Source organism: Excalfactoria chinensis, chromosome Z, assembly GCF_039878825.1.
Source record: "Excalfactoria chinensis isolate bCotChi1 chromosome Z, bCotChi1.hap2, whole genome shotgun sequence".
NCBI classification, from domain to species: Eukaryota; Metazoa; Chordata; class Aves; order Galliformes; family Phasianidae; genus Excalfactoria; species Excalfactoria chinensis.
The window spans coordinates 8,304,062-8,320,070 of record NC_092857.1 but is presented as its reverse complement, the minus strand read 5'-3'; the positions used below and the strand labels follow the sequence as shown (position 1 = coordinate 8,320,070).

The 16,009-nt window shown below is 50.8% G+C and overlaps 1 protein-coding gene across 3 annotated transcripts; it reads left to right on the top strand.

The window, feature by feature from the left end:
- The first annotated feature begins 596 nt into the window (after positions 1-596).
- PIGO (phosphatidylinositol glycan anchor biosynthesis class O) lies at positions 597-15,746 on the top strand. Of its 3 annotated transcripts, none has more exons than XM_072360375.1 (11): positions 597-633; positions 1,448-1,941; positions 3,157-3,300; positions 4,236-4,359; positions 5,322-5,481; positions 6,168-6,341; positions 8,351-9,923; positions 10,389-10,592; positions 10,897-11,099; positions 11,838-11,908; positions 12,472-15,746. In XM_072360375.1, the coding sequence occupies exons 2-11, from the start codon at positions 1,449-1,451 to the stop codon at positions 12,590-12,592; spliced, it is 3,267 nt and encodes a 1,088-aa protein (XP_072216476.1). In that variant the 5' UTR covers positions 597-633; position 1,448; the 3' UTR covers positions 12,593-15,746. The 3 variants fall into 3 exon arrangements, with proteins under 3 accessions (XP_072216476.1, XP_072216475.1, XP_072216477.1); XM_072360374.1 differs by lacking the exon at positions 597-633 and adding an exon at positions 887-947 and having other exon boundaries at positions 12,472-15,743; XM_072360376.1 differs by lacking the exons at positions 597-633; positions 11,838-11,908; positions 12,472-15,746 and adding an exon at positions 887-947 and having other exon boundaries at positions 10,893-11,073.
- Positions 15,747-16,009: the final 263 nt, after the last annotated feature.

Sequence of the window (16,009 nt, the reverse complement as noted above, 5' to 3'; positions counted from 1 at the left end):
CTGCGGCAATCTGCAAGAAGAGCCTGGGGCCACGGGCTGCCTGTTTGTGGAAGTACATGGAGCCTTGTGCCTGTGGTTGCGTGCAGTAGCTCAAGGTGCTGCTGGTGCCACTCGGGGGGGTGGGTAGAGGAGCGTGCTATAAACTGGTGCTGGTGTCAGCATGCAGGGAGAGAGGGGAGCAGCTCTCATATTTAGCAGATACCAGCCGAGAGGGATCAGAGCAGCGCTGGCACAGCTCCGCGCCGTTCGCTCAGCCCATCGCTGTCACACAGAGCAGAGCTCAGCGCTGCCCTCTGCTCCCTGTGAGGAGCTGCAGCCGCCATCAGGCTCCCCTCAGCTCCTCTGCTGCGTGCCCGGCACACCCAGAGCCCTCAGCCTCCCCTCACGACCTTCGCAGCCCCCCTTCGGGCACCTCCTAATAGTTCCCGTCCTTAATTAATAATTAACTTAATGGACCCAGCTCTGGAGGCGCTGGGACGTGTTCGGGTCCCGCGCGAGGCTCTCGGAGGACTCAGCCCGGCGGACCCGCACCCCGCCGGCAGGGGGCGCTGTCACATCCGTCGGGCCGCACGTCGCCGCTCTCGGGCCGCCGGCGCTTCCGGGGCGGCTCGGGCCGGGCCGTGGCGGCCGCAGGTGAGTCGACGGGGGTGCGGTGAGGCCGGGAGGGGTCCTGGGGGGGAGGGGGAACCAGGGGACTGAAAGCAGCTGGAGCCGCTCGGGGGGAGGTGGCGGCGGCGGGAGAGTGTCAGGGCGGGTGTGCTGAGGTAGCGTGTGGTAGTGACGGGGAGGTGGGAGGGGGCTGCGGGGCTGATGGTGGGGGAGCTCTGAGGGAGGTCGAGACGCAGAGCGGGGTCAGAAGGGGAGCTGGGGGGCACGGAGAAGAGTAGCGAAGCGCAGGAGGTGCCAGAGTACGGGGCAATGGCAGACGGAACAGCGGCTGGTCTGGGGTAAGGGAGAGGTTTAGGGGATGTGAAAACTGGCATGGTGCGGGCTCGGGATGTGTGCAAGGTGTAAGGGGTTAGGCAGCAGCCTGGGGGCAATGACAGTGGCTGTGTGGTGTCGATTAGGAGGACAGTCAGGATGCTAGAGAGATGCTGGGGGGGGGTAAGGCAGAGGCTTGGGTGTGAGGGGCTGGCTGGGGATTGGGGTGCTGTGTGGTGCCTGGGCTGAAAAGTGCAAGGGGAGCTGGAAATGGGAGGGGACTGACTGCAGCAGGGTGGTAGGGTACAAGGGGTTACTGTGCAGGAAGGTGGTACCTGCTATGGTACTGGCTGGTGTGGGACAGAGTGACGGGGTGGTGACTGGTGGCTATGAGAAGAGCTGGGGACAGGAGGCTTTGAGAAGTGTTGATGTGCAGAACACTGGCCAGGGATGTATGCTGGGGGGGGGTGCAGCACGTGGCTCAGGTAAAGCCTTGAGGACTGAGCTTATTTGTCTTTCCCCGTAGGATGCAGCGGTGGCCGGTGCTGCTTTTCCTGGCCTGGGTCTGCTTTCTCTTCTTCTCTGGTATTGGGCTCTTCATGAGTGGCTTCCTGCTCACCCGTATTGAGCTTGCCAACAGCAGTTCCTGCTCAGACCCACTCGCACCACCACCGTGGGACAAGCAGAACCTCCCGCCAGGCTCCTGTTGGGTGCCCCAGCGCTTTCCCAAGATCGTGCTTGTTATCATCGATGCCCTTCGTTTTGAATTTGCCTTGTTTAACCCGGCCAAGGTCAACCCACTGCCCTATGAGAATAAGCTGACTTTTCTGCACCACCTGGCAACTTCTCAGCCCCACCATGCCCGTCTCTACCGCTTCCTAGCTGATCCCCCCACTGCCACCATGCAGCGCATCAAGGGCCTCACCACCGGGTCACTGCCCACTTTCATTGATGTAGGCAGTAACTTTGCTACCTACGCGATCCAGGAGGACAACCTGCTGGCACAGCTGGTGCAGAATGGTACGTGTGATGTCCAGACAGAACTGTTTAGCACACCTCCTGGCTGTCAGCTAATTCTTTCACCCTACCCCAGACTTGACTGAAGCTATTATGCAGGTGGGCTTTCTCTGTCTGGTGCTGGGAGTGAGGAGCAGGTGGGACCAGGTTTAGGGTTTATTCAGAGATGGTGAGAAACATGTGAAGGTGGCTGTACTAGTGGTGGCTGCCACAAGGTTACCACCAGGAGTGGCTCTGACATGCCAAGGGCACTGCAAGTCCATTGGCAGTCAGGTGAGACGCCTGATGAGGGCGGAGCTTGAGTCAGGTATGGTATGGGAACCTCACCTGCCTGCATCTGTTACCACATTTTCTGTACAGTTCAGTGTTGCCTAGATGCGCTTAGTGAGGCAGTAAAGAGTTTCTTGTTAGGATGGGATGATGGAGCAGAGTGAGGATGGTATGATGCTGTCCTGCATTGCTTGGAAAGATTTACTTCTGGGGCTTGCTAAATGCCAATCATGCTTTTGCCTGGGATGTGGCAATGGGTTGCCAGCTTCCCTGTGTGAGGAAGGCAGGCAAATGCAGTCAGTCATCAGAGTGCAAAAGCACTGGTAGACCTTGTGCCACAGCATTAGCTGTATGGGAGGCCGTTTCTGCTGCCAAGCTGGAAAGGCTCAGAAAGCACAGCAGCGTGGCTGGTTGCAGACATGGCAAGGACAAGCAAAGTGTGGGCAATGGTAAGCATCCGTGCTCTTGCCTTTTCTGCATATAAAAGCCCACCACAGTTATGTTTCAAGTTGGAGCCCAGGACTCAGCTTCTGATATCTGCTGTCAGTAGCCATCTATTGTGCTGTGTCTTACAGTTGGATTGTGCAGCCCTTGGCAGTGCTCTGTCTGCTCGGTACTACAGTAATACAAATGAATGACCATCTACTTTTTGGCCTGTTTAGTCTATGCGTCTTTCTACTAAGGTGACATGGCAGAGGTTAATGATCAGTAATGTGGTTGGAGCTGGGAGCACTTAGAGACTTACAAAGGGGACAGACCTCTCCCTTTATTCAAGCTCACTTGCAACCAGATGGTGATTTAAAAGTCTCAGTCTCTTTTATTATGGGTTTTAAAGGAGCCAGTGCTCCAGCACATGAGCTGGATCTTCCCAGACTTGGCACTAGTGTGTTTAATGATGTGACTCGGGTGGGCTTCCTGCTCTCATCAGTTCATTTTTTTCTGCCTCAGGAAGAAGAGTGGTCTTCATGGGTGATGATACCTGGGATGGACTCTTCCCAAAGAAGTTTTTCCGCTCTTATTTTTTCCCTTCATTCAATGTGAAGGATCTTCACACTGTGGACAATGGGATCTTGCAGTATCTTTATCCTACTGGTAAGTAGTTCTTCCCCATAAGGCTGATCCACCCCTTTTGTTATACAAGGTTCCTACTACAAGGTTAGGGTAGAACTGAAGAATTTTTATGTGATAGCACTGTGTAGTCACACCCACTCATGTCTGCTGCCCGGGGATTACAGTCATCTTAGCTGGATTTCCACAGATAAGCCAGCTTTGAGGACCCATGAACTGTTTCTCTAAATACTGTTTCTCCATTTGGGAGGTAGGGCTGTACAGTAGGACTGGGCTGCAATTTTGAGTACAGTGTCTGTCCTAGAAATATACAGCCAGGAGGAGCAGCTCTTTCCTCTATTTTGCTGCATGGCTGCCTGGCGGTGCTTTAGGACAATCCGTAGTCCTGCCACCCAGTGGAAGGAGAGAGCAAACTGCTGCTCCAAGTCTTAGGGAGAAGTTGAAGTCTGAGGTTGATTTGTGAATTTTATGTGATTTCAGACTCCCTTTTGAGTCTTAGGTTAGGGAAAATGTTCTTTGCTTTATCTGCATATAAATCTAGATAAGTCAAAGTTGCGGCGGTCTTTTAAGGTGAAGATGAGGAAATTGCCCTACTGATGGGTATTTCCTTTTAGTTTGTCATTCAATTTGTCGTTTAACTGCAAATGTATTGATTTCCACGTGCTGAGACCCTGGAGTAGAAGGGAGGGGTACATCCCTAGCTGGGGACAGCATTTGTATGCCAGGCCCATGTTCCATGTGGGATGCAGAGAGGCACATGGATGAGTCTAACCTGAAATATCTTCAGGGGAGAACTGGATTTCTGGATTTTCCTTTTCCTGAGCGTCCCCTTGGTTTTGCAAGAGGGGAAGAAGCAGCAGTTTCCAGAAGCAGCTGTACAGCTCTGGCAGAGGGATCCAGGAGTAGAGAATGTTCTTAATCCTAGGCTACTGTGTGGTAAGAGTTTCCTTGTTTTGCAGTGAACAGTGGTGAGTGGGACTTGCTGATTGCTCACTTCCTTGGTGTGGACCACTGTGGGCACAAACATGGACCTGACCATCCTGAAATGGCCAAGAAGCTCACCCAGATGAATGAGATGCTCAGGTGATGATTGCAGTGGTAGTGGGTTGCCAATTGGTTCCTGCTTTTGGCCAAACTAGGGGGTCTTACGAGGGGATTTATGGATACAGAAAACCTGCTACCAGGGAGAATGGATGTGACCAGTAGCAGCTGAGAGCCCAGCTATTGGACAGTCTTGTCTGTGTAGGCATATGTTCACAAGGGAATGGCAAAGAACAGGGTTTGGTTTCAGAGCCGAGGCCATCTTCAGATCTTGGAGCCTTGGTTCTCAATAAAACCATCAGTTGGTGGAGCCTCACTTTCTGCATCTTAAATTAGAGGTTGTCACACTGACACTTAGCTAATGTTTGAGAAACATTTGGAGAACCTTGGCTAGGGAATGCTGAATTTACTGCACAGGTCTGCAAGTTGTGTGTTTTTGTCAGAAGGCTGAATGGAATCCAGAAATTGTGCTTACACAGCCGTGCCTGAAGCTAAAATGCTATGGCCGTTGACTCAGGATTGATTTCTTTTTTGCTGTTACAAGGAGGGGGTAACATGCCTTTCTGTATGTGAGAGTGCATATGCATTGTGCTGTACTTTTTGCATCCTTCAGAGACAGATCCCACATCTTTTTCCTTAAAAGTAGGAGTTTGCTCACACAGTGTAATGCAATAGGTAAGACCCTCATGGGATTAGCCTGAAATCGGGAATATTCCTTCCGAATTGCATTATTTTTAGAGATCCCCTGCGGCCTCGAGGAACACTCACAGGAGATTTAGACAACATCAGTCCACCTCATTTCAGCACTCTGACTTTTTAGTTCATTTTTTAAGCATCCGTTGTTCCAGTCCCTGGTTTAGTTGATACAGCTTTGTGTCAGCACCTAGTTTTGCTCAGGTCCTTTGGTGAGCTTCACCTCTCTCACATAATCAGGCTTGGAAGGGACATATCCTCTCCCACCTGTGCTCCCGGAGGCTGATGACTTTCCTTATATGTGGTGACAGGTCCTTGGTGGATCACTTGGGGAATGACACTCTCCTTCTGGTGGCTGGAGACCATGGCATGACAGAGACTGGAGACCATGGTGGAGATAGCCAGAGGGAAGTGAATGCAGCACTGTTTGTGTATAGTAAAACACCTCTGTTTGGCACCGACCCTCCTGAGGTAAGAAGCAGATCTTTAGTTGCTACTGCCTGAGGTGGCATCTTGGGCAAAAACTGCACTGTGGGGTGCAAAGCATAACAGCTCAATCAGAATTGCTTAGATTGGGAGGGAGAGGGAGTCTATCACCTTTCCTGACAGAGGAGTGGAAAACCTGACAAATAACGCAAATAACCGAAGTTAAAAATACCTGGATTTAATTAATATCAGGTTGCATCAAACACAGTTTGGTATACTTAGTAAGACAAGTTTGTTTGAGAAAAATGTGATTGCAAGAGGAGTGAAAGCAGATTCTGTTGATCAAACTGCTACTTAGTTTGTAGCAGATGTGTGACAGGGCAGGCAGCTTCCCACAGACCTTCTGAAAGGGTCTGCAGGAATGATGTATGCTGTCAGCTTTGGAGACAGAGCCATGACCTGCATGTTGGGCCAGTATTCAGATCCCTCCAACTGTGAGGAATGTTTGTGTAGGGTCAGACGAGCTGTTAGACAGTGAGAGCAGATCCAGGGACCTGCAGGCATCTTCCGTCATCTGCCTTTGGCAGGATTTAGTTTCCCCTGTGTTTTAACCCTTGTCTTTCCCAGTATCACCTCTCAACAGGGATGCCTCACCATCATCCTTTCTCCTGAATGAAAGTCTACATTGCTGTGTCCTTTCCAAATGTCTGATTCCTCCCTTGTCTCTCCAGGAGCCTGAGTCCATTCCCCAGGTGAACCTGGTGCCCACTATGGCCCTGCTGCTGGGTGTGCCCATTCCCTACAGTAACATAGGGGAAGTGATGGCTGAGCTGTTCTCCAGGGATGGTGATGCTGTGTCTGAAGCCTTGCAGCAGCTCTTGGTTTATCACATCAATGCCAAACAGGTACGGCAGGGAAAGACTTGCTGGCAGTCCTGTGGTAGTGCCAGGGGTTAGTTGTGTGATCTTCGCTCTTGGATGTATTGGAAATTCACTGCATTCGGCTTCTTGGGAGCTGCTTTCAGCTCCCAAGTTGTTCGGAAGCTGGGAAGGTAGCACTGTACTATGTCTATGGCAGGCCTCACTGCTAAACTGGAGGAGAGAAGTAAAGTTTTCTTAGGCCCACACCTCTGCTGCTTGGTATAGGTGAGACAGCAATATGGTGTCATCTTCATAGAGAACTTTGTGAGTTACCTGCTTGCAGTGTTTGTTTGGTAAAAGACAATCATATTCCAGACATTAATGGGAAGCACCTGTTTAGTACCTGGTAATGAGCGCTGCACTGTAGAAAAACACTGACCTGGAAGGTGTTATTTGCTTCATGATAAGGTCCCAGGTGGTTAGAAGTGGGTTTGTTTACTTGGAGAAGCTGATGGGAAGGTTGTTTCCTCGAGGCTGAAAATGACTAGGGACAAGTTTCATTAATAGGGATTGAGGAGTACATGCAGTTCACACCAAGTGCAAGAGAATGTAGAACCTCAACAACTAAATGACAACTTGAATGAGCATATATTTTATGGCATATATTTTATGCCATGTGCCAGCCATAAAGGAAGCCCAGGGAGTGGGACAGGCCATGTGCTAGGGCAAGAGCTCCTATGGAAGATGTGGAGACTGTGTGTGAGGCACCTGGCACTTTTCAGAACCAGATTTGTCACATGTGTTACAAGGTGCGTATCTCACCTAAAAGCCTGGCTGCCTGTGAGGGATCCTGCATTGCTAGAAGCACACTGCTAGCCTGACGTTAATTCCCCAAGCCCACAGTCAGGGCTCTGATGTAGTCCTGTGGTTCTCAAGGAAGAAGGCATACCAAAGCAGGACCTTATTTTGACCCAGATGCCTGGAAACAGCTATGTAGATTGGGCACCATTACTGCATATCAGTGAAGAGTTGGAGAGCATGTTATTGCTAATGGGAAGGCAGAAGCGTTCATTGTCTGCTTCCTATTTATATAGGAGCAGTGTGCTTTGTCATTTAGAGATGGTAATAGACTTTACCGTCCATTAGCCACTGAGAATATTCATCATGTATGGCGAATTAGCCATACCTAGAGCTGTCTCTTAAATCATTGCAGCTAGTTGTCTGAGTGTTTCTGGCTCGATCACACTGGTTTTAAAGAAGCATTGGCATACTGAGGAGGTCATGCAAGCCTGGGAGAGAGCTAGCACATGTATTTACCATTCAAGGACAGGAGCAGACTGGTTCTTCCAGTGCTTCAAAGTGACTGGAAGCCATGTGAACTTATCCATGTACTTCTGGAATTGAGCTGATCTGCACTGTTGAGCAGCTGAATGTTCTTACAGGTGCCCTGACTTGTTAATGCTCTCTTAAGACATTTGTGGCAACTCTGGGGTCGTAGCTGGCTCTGTTCCTGTGGACTTAAAGGAAAAGGCAGAAGGAACCCTCCTTAGTACGGTGGCTTAATGTATCTGTCAAAAAGAGTGAACAGTTTGATTTGATCCACTGCAAGCTGTTTAATTTGATGTCTGGTGTCATGGAAAAAGAATTAACAACACAAGATGAAAGTTGGCAGTGGTTCGGAGTAATAGCTGCTGATGACTTGAAATTCTGGGGGACATTTACCTTGTGGTTACCAAAGACTCTATGTATGAACTTGTAATGATGTGTAGTGTTAGCAGGTGGAGAACTGGGTGGCTGAAAGGTGTCAGCACAGTTGTCAGGATAGATATATTACTTCAGAGGGACAGTGCTTTGGCAGAAGGATTGAGTTTTCTGCCAGTCATGTCCTGCATCTGAGTGACAAGTCCCATATGATGCACCTTAAGACGTGGCTGTCATTGCAGGGGCTGGCAGTTTGAGACTGCTTACACTCCAAAAGGGTTATGTGAGGAAGGTGGTAGCGAGTCCCCTTCCCAACACTGCTTTCTGATTCTGTGTCCTCTCTCCTGTTGCAGGTGGACCGCTTCCTGCACTCCTACTCACTGGTTGCTCAGGACCTGCCAGCAGAGCAGCTCCAGCACCTGCAGGAGCTCTTCTCCAGCGCTGTAGAGGAGCACGTTCAGCTCTTGGCCCAGGTGCAGAGGACAATGCTGGTGTCTCCGGAATTGGAGTCCAAGCTCAGAAGCCTCATCAGTCGCTTCCAGCTTTATCTGCGGCAGGCACGGGCTGTGTGCACCCAGTCCTGGGCCCGCTTTCATCCTCTGCGTATGGTGGGGGGCTGCACCCTCATTGCTGCTTCCTGCTTGCTCTGCTATGTGGCCTCAGAGCTGGCCACAATGTCTGACTCTTTCTATCGCAGCTGCCTCCTGTACCCCCTTCTCTGGGGACTGGTGACAGCTGTTCTGTGTGGGCTAGCCTGTGTGCTCACCCAGGAGGAGCTGGATCTCCTTCTGCTATTGTCTTGGGCAGCTGCAGCATCTCTGCTGGGCTTTTTCTGGCACTGGTGGGGCTGGCATCCCAAGCGAGCCCGTTTGTTGGGCACCCAGCCACCCTTAGCCAGCACTGGTCTGAGGCAGAGGCTGCGAGTGTGGCTGGGGCTGGCATTCCCCATGGGCATTCTTCTTTTCCGCTGCGGAGCTATGTTCTCTGATAGCTTTGTGATAGCTGAGGCCCAAGTTGCCCCGTTCCTGTTGGCCTCACTGGTGATGCTGCTGATAGGGAAGCTCCACTGGGATGGCCGCTTGGCTGTACCAGAAGGTTCCAAACAGCAGCCTCTTGGCTTTTCCTCTTACCGAAAAGAGAGCTGGCACCTGCTGTGCCTTGTGGCTGTGCTTCTGGTTTGTGTGCGACTCTCTGGTTTTTTCCACCAGTGCCGTGAAGAAATCCCTCAGTGCCGGCCCTCTGTTTTCCTTCCACCTCTTGCCAGCCTGAGAAACACACGGGCCAAGAACCTCTTCTACCTCTTATGTGTGGCCTTGCTGGCTGGGCTGGTGTATGCAGTGCGGAGCTGGCTGCGACACTACGGCAATCTGAACAGCTCAGACCCCCTTGTGCTCTTTGTGCGCTGGGGTTTCCCACTGGTGGTCCTTTGCATTGCCTGCTACTGGGCTGTTGCGTCCAGTGCTGAGGACTCTCTGGGCAAGCTGCAGGAGCTGGTGCAGTTGGCAGTCATTGCCTTTCCATGGGCTGTGTACGGGTTAGTGTTTATTGGGTTGCTGCTCCTGCTGTGCCATCCCATGACAGTGTTTGCAAAGGACTCACGGGAGTCTGCGGGATCCATTGTCACTCCCTACCAGGGGATTCCCAGCTCCAAAGTTGACTTGCTCCAGGTCATCCCTCAAATCTACAAGAGGATGCAGGAGTCTGAGAAGAGTCGCCTGGAACGGCGCAGCTGCAGGGCCACAGTTGCAGCCTATGGGCTAGGGAGTGTGTACTCAGCAGCCCTGGTCATAGCACTCACCCTCCTGGGCTTCCTCTTGATGCTCCTGCACACTGAGCGGCTCAGTCTTGCCTTCCTGCTCCTCTTCTTGGAGGCCTTTGTGCTGCTGCACATCCACACACGTGCCAGAAACCTCGCAGGAGACACTGGTGAGTCAGGGTTCAGTGGAACATCATTTGGATGTGCATCCTGAGCATTACAAGACTGCAGCCTCATCCTGTTTTCACTGGGAGAGGCAGAGTCCAGTCTTTGCTCCTGGGGAATGGCAGTACACAGATCCTCCTTGCGGGATCCTTGTAGATTATTTAGAGCTGCTTAAATTCTCTAATAGAAGAGGTGCATGCAGTGTGGAGGCAGTGTGGGAGAAGAAGGGAGTCCTACCCCAATACTTCTTTCCAGAAGTGGGAGCAGCTGCTAAGCCCTCTGTTGCTGACAGAGTCCAGCAGCAGGGTGGGCAGCAGAGGGAGCACCTGGCCACGTACTGGCATCTTGACTAGTTTCTGTCACAGAAGAGCGAGTGGGAGGGGAACATGAGAGAAAACCCTGTAGGTTTCTTCGGGCTATCTTGTTCCTTGATGCTGACCTTTCTCTCTCTCTCTCTTTTTCTCTCTCAGAGCCTTTTTCAGTGCCCTGGTTTGCAGTCATCTCATGGCTCCTTGCTGCTTCCCAGTTCTTCTATTCCACGGGCCATCAGCCCATCTTCCCGGCCATCCACTGGAATGCAGCCTTTGTGGGCTTTCACCTTGACCACAGCACAAACCTCCTTCCTGCTGTCCTGGTGGGCGCCAACACGTTTGCCTCCCATATCCTCTTTGCAGGTAAATCAATTTCTTCCTGGGCCATTGAGCCTGAGCAGACATGGCTTTGCCTTGTCTGGACACCTGCAGGCTGAGCACGAGGTGATGAAGGCTCCGGCACCAACTGAACAGCAGCATCCTCACTGTCCCCTTCTGGGGCTGCAGAGCTGCCCGTGGCTTGCAGCCTCCATGCAGTTGTGCCTGACCAGCAAGCTGGAGCTGGAGTATATGATTCCTGCCACGTCCAGGGCATGACGGCAGAGCCTAGACTGCTCCTCATCTCCTGGGCTCCTGGTAACTTCATGTGCCTTTGTCCTCGAGGTAGTTGGCTGCCCTCTGCTCCTGCTTTGGCCCTTTGTGTGTGAGATGCCCAGCTCACAGAAGAAGAAGTCCAAGAGGGAACCTCAGGAGGAGCTGCAGACGATGGATGAACACATGATGGAGATGAGGCTGCGGGAATCCCCAGAGAAGTTCTCCACTGCTCTGCTGCAGCTGGGGCTGAAGTACCTCTTTGTCCTTGGGGCACAGGTATGGTCTGAGGTGGGATGGCTGTCTGGGAATAAAACGGTGCTGTGTGCTGTATGTGCTGTGCCATGGGGCACTTTGAGATGAGACGGGGCTCAGTTGGGTCAGAGACAGGCCAGGGGAGAAATGTTGAGGTACAGGTGAAAAAGCAGATGCAAAGATCCTCTTCTTAATCTGTGCAATTTACCATTTGCTTTGAGAAGGGCAACAGCATGGAAGCAGCAGTACAAATTAGGTTGTTTTTTGTTTCGATCCGCCCAGGAGCATCTGTTTGGAAACTGCAAATTTTAATCCCATTTATCTTCCTGGTCACAAATCACCTTTGTTTTTTGTCTGTGCTGGGAGCTAAATGTCAGAAACTTAATCCCATGAAAGTAAACAGCTTTCTGGGGTTTAACTTTTCAATTTTCCTATATGGTCAGACCAGAAACAGTGTGAGATGAGGAGGAGGCCATGCGTGAATGCCCTTCTCTCTGAAAGACTAGGTCAGCTTAGCTGTAGTGGGAGCCCTCCTGTGTGCTGTCCTTGGCCAGCCCTTTCCTTGAAGGGCCTGTATGCACCATGAGTTGTTTGTCTTTCCTGATGTGATGATGGGAGGGAGTCGTCTTTGGGATGCTTATTTCTGATGTACTGGCCTCTCAGGTCTGCACAATTTAGTATTGCTTTCAGGTATGGACCTGTTGGCCAGAAGGACTCTGCAGAGTGCCACTTGTAACTTTATTTTCCTGGTCTCACCAACAGCTTCTGGCCTGTGTGTGTGCAGCTGTGATCCTCAGGAGGCACCTCATGGTCTGGAAGGTCTTCGCCCCAAAGTAAGTTGCAGGAGTTAGTCTGATGCTGAGTGTTGTCTCATATTGCTGAAGTCTTGGCTACAGTTCATAGCTAGTAATGCTGGAAGTGACCATGTGATTGATCTCAGATAACTTTTCACTAGTAGAGGCTGTAGGATTGGCCTTGACTAATTTCTGCTTCAGGTTCAGAAGCTGGACTCAGACTGGAGCATAGTCCTTTCTCCTTGATTTTCAAGGACGCCCAGAGCCCACCTGCAAGTTAAAGAATATTCAGGGCAGAGAGGCAAAGGTAGTGTTATCAGCCTACAAATGAGATGCAGACCTTTGGGATAGTAGGCATGTGGGATGTCCTTGACCTCCGGGAGTTCCCAAATCTCACTTTAGTGTCTTCCTGAATGGCCTTGAAACCAGCAAGGAACCAAAGGCATGCTTGGCTTCTGGATCGCGAGCAGCATCCACTGCTAAGGAATAAATGCAATCCACGTTTTATTACTGGTGGTGCTACCAGTCCCTCACTGTCAGGGAAAATGATCTGCTGGGGCTGTGGGTAGCATGATACCTTATTGCATCTGTTGTGCCTCCAGGTTCCTCTTTGAGTCTCTGGGCTTCATGGTGAGCAGCATCTGCCTCCTTCTGGGGATCTCCCTGGTGATGCGTGTGGACTGTGCCGTTAGCACCTGGTTCAGCCAGCTCCAGCTCAGGTAGCACCGAAGATGTGGGGAACCTGACTTGCTCGTCGGCCAAGGCTGTGGTCATCTCCCTGATTCCCTAGTGCCAGGAGGGGTTCAACGGCCACCAGCAACGAGTGCCTGCTGACAGCAGTTTGGGATTATCCCTAGCTCCCTGCCTCAGTGTTGTGCAAAAGAACCAGTGCCAGCTGTTCCCTGTTCATTGTGATGCTCTGCAGGGAGCATGCTTCTCAATGATTGAGGTTGGAACTCTTGTTCATTTGTTAGCAGCAGGAGGAAGCCAAGAAGCAAGAAGAGTCCTGAGGTGCTTCTCTGCAGAACCAACAGCAGGATGTCTTGCTACTGCATTCCCAAAAACTGCCCCAACTGTGCTGCTAGTAGGCTACAGTGGTCTGCAATGTGCCTGGAGAGCATCATCTTGCCTGTGCAGAGACAATGATTCACTTGAAGGGGCCTGCTAAGGAGGGACAGAGAGAAAAGGCTACTATAACTGTGCCCCCTTGCTGGGTCCTACAGCCACCACTTCTCTCTGCATGCTCAGTTTTCATGCTGGAATCAGAGTGCACACAGTTATGCTAGCAGATGGTTCCTTGGGTCTTGGTTGCACCTGCCTTCCTGTCAGCCTAGTTCATTGCTCTTAATGAGGCCTCTCCTGTCCTATACTCACTCCTGTTTTCCTGATGTTCCTAAACAGTACTAGCGGCTGAGTAGAGCTGACTGGGCTGTCTTGGACAGCCTGAGGCAGGCATAGTTTTTTGGGAAGATTTATAGTAGGGTAAATTGTGTCCATGACTGGAAAACTTCACTCATGACCTTGGTCTGCACTGTCCATATAGTCAGGGCTGTAGCAGCTAGGGCTCTTGGTCTCCTCCTGAGCACACGCTGCAGGATGCTTGGTAGTTGATTAGGAACAGTTATTTGCTAGCAGGATGTAGTGACAGACCATTTGACTCACCCCTGTATTGGATCTTGTTAGGAAGAAAGGAAGGTCCTGTGAGGCTGACTGCGGGATTGACCTTGGTGAGAGCTGAGAACAGCTGCTGGAGATTTGTGAGCAGGTGACAACTCCTGCATGGTGGCCTAATGCACTGGTATCCATGTATGTGCTGGGGGAAGTTTCTGTCACCTTGATGGCATCCTAGGCATTGTGGAGGATGGCATCTGTGATCCAGTACTGGGTGCTTATAACCCTCTTGATCTTGCTTTTCTGCATGAGGCTTTGTGCTTCAAGTGAGCTATCTCGAATCTGCTTTTGACTGTGTGCTGTCAGATGTATATCTGTGTGGGCAGAAGTGGAAGATGGTGACCATGGTGCCTGGCTGCATTCCAGCTAAACTCCCCCTGCACTGTTGATGGCAGCTGGGATTCCTTACTGCCCTGAACCACTGTGTGGCATTATTTGGTGCTATGAAACTTTTCATCTCTTTCCCCTCTGGAAAGAGCTGAGGACTGCTTGCCTGAGATTCTTCCTTCAATTTTTGTTCTGGTCCCTGCTTAGTTTTTTGACTCATGCATCCTAACTGCTCCTGCTTGAGTTCCTCACTCAGTCTGAGAGTCTGCCTGTGTAACTTCAGTTTCTTCCTCATCGCTGCCCTGGAAGGCCCTGAGGAAAGTGTCTAGCCATCTCAGTGATTGTTTGAGTTCTTACTGTCATGTTTCATGTGCCCATTAGCTGTGGAAAACATCCTTTGAGGACAGGTTTAGCTTTGTGTTTTGCACAACCTGGGTGGTAGTGCTTGCGCAGGTGTCAGGAGGCAATTCTAGGGAGACTTACACTGCTCTAATTTTGAACTTTCATTGCTTGGCCAGCTTCTATCCTACTGCTTCTGCTCTTCTATCTCAGCTTCGTATTTCTTCACCTCTGTGATCCTGACCTGCTTAATTTCACCTGACAAAACCAGGGAATCTTTTGTAGCTGACAAAACTGTCTTGACTGTCTCCCTGCAACTTGGTTGCATGCACAGCAGTGCTGATGCAGGGAAAGGGGCAGTAGTATGTGGCTAGGAGCTGCACAGAAACAATGCAGCCCACAATTAGATAGGCTTAAACAGTTTCATCATCCTTCAGATAGGTTATTGACTATATACTGTGACTCCTTAGTGGCCAAAGGGTTTTCAGGTATTGCAGGGTAATGCTGAGGGATGAGAGTGCTTTTGTTTGGAAAGAAGGGATGGAAGTAGCAACTAACCAGTGAATTTTCATTTAACGTGACATTAGATAATGTGTTACTAACCTCCAAGTCTGGAGCCCCCATATGTCTTGTTGTAACTGTATAACCCAGTCAGGAGCTTTCTGCCTGAATGTCTTTGTGTTGGCAGAAGTCTGTAAGGGCACTAATGCTGTGATACTGGCCTGCAGGACCCCCGCTGCTGCCATCCAGGCCCCTGGGCTTTGTTCTCTCTTACCTCTTGGACTAGTTCCTCTTTTAGCAGCTGCCATCATGCTGCCAAACCTTCCCATGTCTGTTGTTCATGCACAGATTCCTTTGCTCAGCCCCTTGCCTCCAAGGTTGTGGTGGCTTTGTGGGCCTGCTGGAACCAGAGGCTTATGGTCTGGGAGGCTGGGACAAAGCAGAGAGAACAGAGCTGCAGCTGTGTAAAAACTCACATCTCACCAGAGAATGACTTGGACAGTGGCAGTCCCCACTGCAGAGTGAATATTAGGACTTTGTTTTAGCCACATATTTTAGTAGATTTGAGCCTGGGTCAAAAGCTGAAGCTCCCATGAGAGCTTCCAACAAATCATTATGCCTACTCATGCCTCAGTCTACTCTCCCGAATTACTGCAACCTCATTCCCTGACTCCTCTTACAGAGGTACAAGGATGTAGCTTTGAGTCACTTCACCTGGATTTATTACTTGCAGTAATGAGACTGCAAGTACATAATTGCCACTGCAGTGATGCCAAGGACAGAGGACTGGCCTTATACTGACTCTCTGCCAAGGGAGACTGGCTACTACACCAAAGAATTTAGAGTCGAGATAGGTTTTCCAAGGGCTGGAGCTGCTCTTATTTTCTTCCATTCATGTGTTTAGTCTTTACTGGCCTTCCCTAATGGCCTTTGAGCTAATCATTTGGCTGCTGTTCTTCTGAGTGTTTTGGGGATAAGAGTTCATATTTGTTCAAAGCTTGATGACCTTGGAATCACTACATGCTGCTGGTGGTGGAACAAACGTGGCTGTGCTTGCTCATTTAAAACCCCAAAAAGCGTGTGGTGGAAGGTGCATACTGATCCGAGGGGAGGAAACCTGGCATGCTGCGGGAGAATGCTCTGCTGTGCACTCTCCCATTCAGACTGTCACCATAGCTGGCTGCTTCTCTCATGGAGCTGAAGCAGGAAGCAGCAGCATCCTGTCCTTTCCTCCCCTCCGTACTGCCTGCCACTTCCCCAGGTCCCATGCCCCTCCCTGCGCAATTTGGGCCGGATATCCTT